This window comes from Cibotium barometz, chromosome 66 (assembly GCF_041138505.1).
Source record: "Cibotium barometz isolate CiBa-2024 chromosome 66, ASM4113850v1, whole genome shotgun sequence".
NCBI lineage: Eukaryota > Viridiplantae > Streptophyta > Polypodiopsida > Cyatheales > Cibotiaceae > Cibotium > Cibotium barometz.
The window spans coordinates 6,826,848-6,836,731 of NC_141111.1; the positions used below are offsets into that span (position 1 = coordinate 6,826,848).

General features: G+C 46.4%; 1 protein-coding gene across 1 annotated transcript in view; it reads right to left on the bottom strand.

The window, feature by feature from the left end:
• The window catches only part of AMY2 (alpha-amylase-like 2), a 48,070-nt gene extending 38,690 nt beyond the window's left edge, over nt 1-9,380 (bottom strand). The window contains exons 1-2 of the mRNA XM_086797581.1: nt 9,306-9,380; nt 8,798-8,838 (exon numbers count right to left, since the gene is read on the bottom strand). Of these exons, the coding sequence (XP_086653707.1) occupies nt 8,798-8,838; nt 9,306-9,312 (48 nt within the window). The 5' untranslated portion in view covers nt 9,313-9,380. The remainder of the gene's footprint in view (nt 1-8,797; nt 8,839-9,305) is intronic.
• Between the last annotated feature and the right edge of the window lie 504 nt (nt 9,381-9,884).

Genomic DNA, 9,884 nt, shown 5'->3' on the forward strand with positions numbered 1-9,884 from the left:
GCCTGCTTTCGCCTAGCGCATCTACGCCAGTTGGCCAGCTCACGCTTCGCCTATCGCTTCTACTCCAGTTGGCCAGGCGTCTAGCGTTCAACACGCAGCCAGACAGCACACGCCTACAGCACACGCTTAATTTCTCCACGTAACCAGTTGATGGAAGCAGACGACCAGCAGTTGATGGAAGCAGGCGACCAGCAGTTGATGGGGCTGAATACGACCAGAACAGACTTTGGACAGAAATCATCAAGGAGAAGAGGGAAGGACCACTAGGCTCTGATACCAGTTGATGGGGAGAAAACCAGAATTAGGGTTAGAGTTCATTCATGGGAGACATACACAGAGAAGCAAGGGAGAGAGAGAGAGAGAGTTGTGGGGATAAGTCAACTCATCAATCAATGAGTGTGTGACTCCCCTATCACACATGTATATTGCACTAGTACACATAGTGCACTTAGTACATTAAAAGTACTAAGTGTACTATGTACTATAACTTATGGGCTCGTACACACTATAAGGGTGGGCATTATGCCTTTACCCCAACAGAGAGGGGCTCCGGGAGCTATATGTGGCGGTATGCTACTTTCCCCCAGCCCACTCCAGGTTTGCACCATCAGGAGAGTCGCCCTATATACCACTGTATGATGATATCATGAGGTTTGCCAGCATGGGAGACATATTACTATTGGGAGACTTTAATGATCGTACAGGCACAGGGCAGACAGAGTTGTATGATACTCAAGAGGCTATGTACCGGGAGATCACGGCAGAGGATGTAGGGTTGCAAAGATCAACACAGGATGAGGGGGAGATTACAGATTATGGCAGGCATTTTCTCACACTCGGGAGTGCACATGGGTTGGTCATATACAATGGCTTATTGAGATGGCAAGGATCAGATGCTCTCACACACTGGAACTCTAAAGGGGGAGCGAGCACAGTGGACTACTTGATGGGATCTCCTTCATTGATACCTGATGTGCGGGGTTTCACGATTTCCAGTAGGCCCATTGGCATAGCAGCCGATCATGCATACCTGAGTTTCACACTAGTAGGTAGATCCCCGAGAGATGGGCCAGCCACTCATCTACCTAGGTACCCGAGATATTAGTTTACACGTGAGACAGTTGGGGTTTACCGGGATGCAGTATCTGATGGCTTGTTCGCTTTAGACCCGCATAGCTCTCTGCACGAGATCACGAGAGGATTGGCAGGTGTTCTACATGCATCCGCCTCATATGCGTTTACTTGCACTATGATCCCTTCCACCCACCCCCTCAGCACTGCCCCAAAGAACAGTTGGTATGATGATGAGTGTCGTGAGACACGAGCACAGCTACATCGTGAGATTGCCATTGGGTCTCACACACATAGACAGGCCAAGATGATCTTTCGGCGCCTTGTGCGGAGGAAGAAACGAGCCTATCTGGCTAAGCTAGAGGAGGAGATCTACCAACTCTTCCTGGGGAAGAACAGCAAGAGGGCATGGAAGATGTTTCAGGAGAGACAGCCTGGTACTCCGATTACTGCACCTGAGGCATGGCATACTTATGCTAGAGAGCTATATGATGCACCAAGACAGCCCCCCACCCCCCCTCCATTGGGAGCTAGACCGTCTAGCAGCACCTTTTTTACTATGCGGATGGTGCTAGATGCGATAGACAGGTTACAGAATGGAAAGGCACAGGATCATGATGGTCTAGTTGGAGAGCACTTTTCATATGCACGAGACACTTTGGCTCCGCTCATCGTACATGTGTTTAATCGTGCCATTTGTGAGGGTTTCCCGACAAGCTGGACAGAGCATATCATCGTACCACTCTTTAAGAGTGGGGACCCCATGGTACCAAGCAACTACAGGACGATCATGATTGGTCATTACTTGGCCAAATTATATGGCTCTATATTGGAGTCGGAGCTGAGCCGATGGGCGGAGAGGCATGGTCATCGAGCACATAGACAGGCTGGCTTCAGGAGAGGATTTACTACCTTGGATCACATACGGACACTTCGGGCACTTATTGAAGAGGGCAGGGCACAGAAGAGAAGGATATACTGCTGCCTTATGGACTTCCGCAAAGCCTTCGATACCGTACCACGTGCCAGGCTTATGCACAGATTGCATGACATTGAGGTACCCGAGGATATGCAGTGGGGGATATATGCTTTGTATGAGTCTGTGTGACAGGCAGAGTCCGAGCTCCAGGCGGACTATCTGATAGGGTGACCAGCACGATAGGGGTGAAGCAGGGATGCCCGCTATCGCCCACCCTCTCTGGACTGTACATTGATGCGGTCTCTGATTATGTAGACAGATTGGGACATCAGAGCACCGACCACGCTCCCAGCGAGTCACCACTGATAGGGCAGTTATCTTATGTCGTGCTCGTTGGCCACGCCCACCAGGATCCCGACCACGGCATCCTCACCATTGCCAGATTAGAGCCATTATTGCTCAGCATTGGAGGCGCCTACCTCGCTTCTACGACCTCTCCATTCTAGACAGCCCCATGGCTGAGATACTTGATCTAAGGAGAGGGCAACACTTCAATTGATCAGCATACATGGATCTACCTAATATACATTTTCCAGTATTTTCCCGTATTTTCTACTCAGTATCATCTCGGAGTCTTGCAGTTCTCTTCTTATAACTGTAGGACAATCAATTTATTGTACTTTTTAGTCTTGTTCTCTTTGATGAGACACCAACTTCAAATGTACTCTCAGTTTTGGTCTCATAGGCCATTATGGCCTCTTAGAGACGTTAATATATCATTTCATTTCTCTCTCATGAGCTCCGGCACACGCTTATGCCTGAGACAGGCATCACAGGACAGATTGACTAGGGGATACACTACACTTGCCCTCCTAGAGAGAGAGTGCCACCGGACACACTTCCAAGAGCCCACAACAAAGGGCTCGCTTTTTGACACACTACCGACTCCGGCGATGATGTAGGCATCCCCATTATGGGCACCAGGCTTATCAGCGGCAGATTGGCAGCGAATGGAGCATCCACAGATTTTGATGATATCCAAATTGATATGCAGTAAACTATTTGTCCCTCACCATTGTTGGAGAATGCACAGGCAGAAGCATAAACAAAACAAGAGAGAGAGTAGAGAGAGCTTGTGGACAAGATCACCTTTTATAATAGCTTGAAGCTTTAGAAGATCACCTTTTATAATAGCTTGAAGCTTTACAATAGCAATAGCCAGCAAGAGAATGTTGAACTTGTGCAAGGGAATGGATAATAAAGTGAGAAATGGGAGGCCTCCTTATATAGTGCATATGTGAACTATCCGACTGCCTCTAGGGAAAGGCCGTCTGCCCACGACTCATAAATCAAGGAGAAAATACATAAAATGCCCAATAAATAGGCATAGCCCAAATACACAGAGATGCATAAATTCTAACACCCCCTCTGCAGCTCATAGTGTGCAAGAGTCGGAAGAAGATAAGTCGATAATGATGCAACCATGGATCCTCCAGCACCACGAATACTGGAATCACCTCGGAGAGAGCACCCACCAACCTGTTTCCTCGAAACAAAATGCCACCACGAACAGCAAGGAACTTTGCTTGGCTACGAATTCCCACACAAGTGTGCAGTGAACTCCAAGAATAGATGATGAGCTACTGAACACACTGCACCCATAATCCCCAACAGTGGACGGAAAACACATCACATCCCAAAAGCCTCGAACAATGAACTTGGAACAAATCCAATCCATAATCTCTACTATACCAAAGATAACCATGTCCTGCCAGATGTCTAATGCTTGGAACCCTGAATTACGGTACCCATGCACCAATAAGTAGAGCTGTAATCAGCCCCCTCTCCCAGCCACAAGCCTCCTCTAGCTAGAAGCACATGGGGGAAATGGATGTATACTAGAGACGTACACCATCTAGGTCCCCTAAGCCAGAAGCGCCCTCGAAGCCCTAGAAGTGGTACTAGAAGAATTTGTATCACTATCGTGTGTCGTATCTTTGCCCTTTCTCTGAGATGAAGCCTTGCCCTTGGTCTTGTCCTTCTTCTTGGACAAACAATCCTTGGACAAATGTCCTCTTTTTCCGCAAGAGGAGCAGCGACTCTGACCTTTCTTCTGAACTAAGGAAAGTACCTGGTCAGAACTGCTGACTGAAACCTTTAACTTACCCTGTGAGACAAGGACGGACTCTTCCTCCAAAGTAGGGAGCTGAGATCATCAAAATCCAACTGAGTGGATGTGATCTGGCACTGCAAAGATCGAGAAATCCCATCATAGTCCGGGAGAAGCTTGGTGAGGATAAGTGCAACCAGCTGAGGAGAGGACAAAGCAGCACCCATAGCCAGTAACTAGTCATGGATAACCTTGGCCTTCATGAGGAACGACTGCATGGAACTACCTTCAAGGGATAACAAACCGTAGAGCTGTCCTTGCAAGGTAACTGCCCTCATCGACGAATCTTGAGCAAAGAGATCCTCCAATTTAGACCATTCCTGATGAGCACTGGTGAGAGTTTGCATGGCCGGTGAGACCTCCTCTGTGATGGTCCGCACAAGCACTAAATGCGCCTTCGAGTCCTGATTCTCCTAGTCTTGTAATTCCGCAACGAATTCATCCTCTTGATCCTAAGTCCACCTCCTAGAGTTTTGAGGATGCTCGGGCTTCCTCTCAATGCCCTAAACAATATCCCACAAACCCTTGTGGATGAACTAGATCTGCATTTGAAGCTTCCAATGGGCATAGTTGGGTCCTTTCAACTTGTCATCCTTGTTCATAAGGGGGGAAGAGCCCCTCTCAAGATTCCGAAAGACCTCCATATGGATGGGCTTGGAACACTCGCAGAAGAAGTAGAACCACAGAGCCGGAAGGCCAAATCTATTATGATGAGCAGCCTTGGACATGCCACAATGAGCAGACGCAGAAAACACTATGAGTCAGATACAACACCAGAGCAAAGCTAGGATTTGTATATGGGGACATCAATGCTCGAGCTAACTCAACCGAGAAAGGATGAAAGTAATTCTAGATCTACAGTGACTCCCGAAAATTTATTCCTCCAGTGCGCAAGGGCCAAAAGAAGGGTTCAACTGCTGGCGCAGTGTCCGCACCAATTGTGCCAAGTGCTGGCGGGAGAATAGGCCCCAAAGTTCTCTCACCGCCAATGAGTGCCAACTATTCTCGACGAGAAACAGAAGGATCATGAGCCGAAGCCAAGAATCTTGATTGTAACAACTTTTACAACACATAGCATGGAGAGAAAGAGGGAATGCTAGGCAGGGAAGGGGGTTGGTTGACACAATTGAGAGAGTAGAGGGAGCCCTCTAAGATGGGTATCAAAGAATTGCCTAATGTACTGTTGTATTCAAGTATTCATGTTACTCCAATCGCCTTGAGTCATATATGTACTGTCTCGAATGTAATGCAATGGTCAATTGTACTGTATCCATGAAATGTTGTTAAGTTCACTTAGCTAAGTTTGTATGCATGCTTATGTTTTGGTAGTGGACTTTTCAGAGGGATGTCTGCACTCTGGTTGTCTAGATTAACCTCCAAAGATCCCCAAGAATGCAATCGGTGATGGGCATGCTCTACCCTCTTATCCCATTGGGCACAGTTGGATGGCCTAGCTAGGTGACATCGACTATGTGGTCCAAAACCACTAAAGTGTTGAGTCTTGACCGGACAACGACACGACAGACACTTTGCGAGAGCGCTAGTGCTCGTTCGAAGGTCGATGGTTCAAACATACGCACATATAAACCATACAAGAATTGCCCTTTCTTGTCCTCCTTGGATTTTTGCAATTGTAAGCCAGGTGAGTGACTTTGTTGGCAAATTGGAGGACCGATTGCCTGTTCTCACGCAATCCCCTCCTCAAGCCGCTCAACATAGTGAGGCAATATAAACCGCTTCTTGAGATCCGTGACAAACTCGAACCGTTCATAAGCAGCAAACCCAAATTGGAAATTAGCCTCGGCCCAATGAGTCCACCAAGATATAGCTTCCCCTCTATATAGGGGCTAGCTAACACAACTTTTTCCACATTTGACTTTCTACCATCACCAAAGTAAGCTTCAAACTGATAAATCCAAAAATACAAAGATGTGGGATTGAGTTTACCATTATACTTACTAAAATTCACCTTCTCATGAAGATGAGACGAGAAAGTCACCGGTATTGACCTTGTGTCAAGAGTTGCGAGAAAACGCTCGTGCTCCACATGTCGTCTTTGTTCCTCCTGTGTGGTAGCATGAACAACCTACATCCGAAGCTTAAACTCTCGTACCTGCAATTCATGTAAAGCATGGGACTGCTACGTTAACTCCGCAATGAAGTTACCCGAGGTAGACGGGATCTGGGTGAGAACTGCTGAGAGGGAGGGGAGGAATGGGTGGAGAGGAATCTAGAAGAAGTAGCCGCTTCTCCAGGAGCTGAATCAAGGCCTTTTGTTCACTCAGTTGTTCCCCCTGTTGCATCATGATACGCATAAATTGCTGGAAGCTTGCATCTAGTCCCCACTAGAAGCTTTGCTTCTTGATGCAATCATCGTAGAATTGACAGTCTCTTCTGGGATCTAGTGTTCTCTCGTCGTCGGAGTTTTCCATGGTGGGAGTGGTCAAGTTTTTCCCTATCCGCAAATAAACCATCCACTCTATGTGCGTGAGACATTTTCGGTCGCTTCTGGACACTATAAACCAATCGTCCTTTGAGGGACATGAGTCACACCATAATGGGGAGTGCTACCGACGTCTATAAACCAACCACACAAGCGAGAAAAAAAATCTTAGTTTTTTTTCTTGGCTGAATTTCTTCATCAAAGGCAAAGCTCTGATACCGCTATAACATGCGGAGGCTTCCAGAAGAGGATTATTACTTTCAGCCCTTGGTTCCAAATACCCTGTGAAGGACCCCCATCACATATGGTATATTTGCTTTGTTGAATGAGTAGAATGACAGAACTCTGGCTGTAAATAGCCTGGACTGAACTGACTTTGGACAGCTTTCCGTCACTGAGATTTTTAAGCCTGAATCCCTTGATCTACACCTTTCCACCTTTGCTTGGCCCCTTCTTGGCTTATCTAAAGCCCTTGGACTTCAGCACTTGCAAATTTATGAGATGCTTCTGGCTAGTTGCTTCCTATCGCTTATATATGGCCTCTTCTGCTGGTCAGTTCACTCAAGAGGCTGTCGGCCTGTTTATATCAGCCCACGACTTGCATATTCAACATTGAATGAGGCACCTTTCACACGTGTGAGCATATGCTGCTCCCGACAAAGTATAAGCTGGCCAACTGGGCTTTGAGGGATGACACAAGTTATCCCAAATGCCTAGAGGGTGGCCTAAGGCCTAGGTGTCTCTTGGACAGCCCTTCCATGGCTGTCCCTCAGAGACAGACCTGCAGGGTCCATCTCCTGACCTAACCTTGGTGCCCGTGCATCTGGCTAGAAGCCTAATAAATGCCCAGTACACCTCTACATCATTCTGGAGGGTGACAGACGTGCGGGACATGCATTGACCTCATGTGCCAGACATGCACACCTAACCATGACCCTCTACACTGGATCTTTGGCTGACTTGTCCCAGACAAGGGCTCACAAAGGGTGAGTTACCACTCTAAGACTGTCACTTGCTGCACAAATATGGCCACATGGCATCCAAGTGTGGAATGCATGTGACAGAGGACATGGCTTGACACTAGCAGAAACCCTTGTTCCATCTAGCCTTGTGGATACACTAGGATGACCTGGCTCGACGCTAGCAGAGACATCTTGCTTTGCACAGATGAGATTGTCCTCATTTCAGACACGCCAGCAGACCTCTACAGACATCACAACACTACAGGCCTTTTATGATGATTAGGACATGAAGCAAGACCAAGGTTACGATCCTAACACTAATGGTGTGCATCTTCAGCATGCATTGTTCAGCTTTGCTAGGGTGCAGGTTCAGATTGTCACCTCCTATGAGTACCTAGGATGCATCTTCACAATATCCCGGTTCAGCATGAAACCAGCAGCTCAGGCCCGATTGGCTAGAGGCCATGCATCATTGGCGAGATCAGAGAGAGTGTGTTTCCGAGAGCGCTTTCAGCATGTGCACACAAAATCTCTCTTCTTTGACTCGTGATGGTCAGACCAGCAGCACTATATGTGGCAGCCTTTTGTGAGATTTGAGGCTGACTAGGAGAAGGGTGCAATATAGCTACATAACACCTTGATTGGAAAGAGAAGTATGAGGTACACCTTGCTATGCAAATTTCCATGGACTTAAGTGGCTAATAGGCCCCTCTGGTTCTCTAACTCCCAGCCAAGGCCCAGGTCCACAGGCATTAACAGGAGCATCGAGGAGAATCAAAGACCAAGACAACAGCACTCCACTTCAACAGAGGACAAAGGCAAGGGTAGTTCTACAAACACTTGCACGACAAAGGGTATACCAGGGAGTTCTAGTAGACAGGTTGTTTCAACAAGGAACTGTTTGGAGCAACAAGATTTGCTATTGATCACTCTACCATAGGCTAGAGACATCAAGGAAAGAAAGGAGACAAGGTCAAAAATCTGTATTGTACTTATCAATAAAGCAATATACTGAAAGGTGGGGGGACCCTTTTGTGGCCCGATTGGATATCTGATATATATCTCTGTCCTTGTTCTCTCAATGTTTGTACCACAGAAAGTACATAGTTAACTCAATCAATGTATGATTAAGGATTCCACATGTGCGCGCGCGCACACACAGATATATATATATATATATATTATCTCCAAAGTGCCTGAAACTAAATGGGAGGTCAAGATTGTACACACACCTGAAAAATTATTTCCCTTCCTCGCCTTATGATGCTTTCACCTGCCATGATCGTTTGGTGAGGATCAACAACAGCTTACAATTCAACATGCTCTTTGTAAACCTATACAGTTGTCCCTTAAGAACTGATCGACTTCACTAAACACGTCAATGAAGAGAAATGAGCTTATAACTACCACAGAGAGCAAACCTTCAGACGCAATAAAGTTCTCTATATAGTAATGAGGGGATAAGTATGTGTGTCTTTGTGCAAACAATGTGCCAGGCTGCCACCATGCCAATCAACTCCCACTCTGGATCCAGAAGTGTAACAAGAATGTTTACAGATGCATGTGTGATGACCAATAATGAGGCATTGTGAGTTGTACGCCAATGGACAGGCCTTGGCAGATGGGCATTCAATCTTGGCATGGGTTTGCCCCGATGATTACAAACCTTAACAAGGTTCAATACATGCAGGCCGATTAGCACTCCGCTCGATTACGCAACTGTAAAAGAAGGGACGTTACCTTCCATCGAAGCTCCGACTTGGGGAACGCAAACTTCTTGTTTGTAACCGAGTCTTGCCTCAATCTAGCTTCTCTCTCGTAAACTAGTGTGACCCACCACTTTGCTTTAAAGAGGTTCGCTTTAAGGATTTTTTTTTCATTGACGTGGCTAGTTTGGAAAGGCTAGGTTCAACACTAAGGCCTATTTTCTAATATGCTCACAATCTTTGTGATTTCTTTAACAATGCCTCTTTTTGTTCCTATTTTCTAATATGCTCACAATCTTTGTGATTTCTTTAACAAAGCCTGTTTTTGTTCTATTCGTGTGTGGCCCAATCATTGTGCAATGTGCTCACCTATCCCTCTATAAACAGAAGTTGCATGTAAAAACTCAATCTACCATTCTTGATCAATCTACGTAATCTTTCTCTCGTTTGACTTGCATGAGCAATAGGGGGTTTGGCTTGGTGAATGATGTTGGTCAAAGGTAAATGGGATGAGAACTTAAGGATGGGCAAGTGGATGTGGCAGGATATTGGTACAAGGAGAAATCTCTTTACATACTTTAGGAACGAAAAAAAAAAGTGAGCCTATAGACAT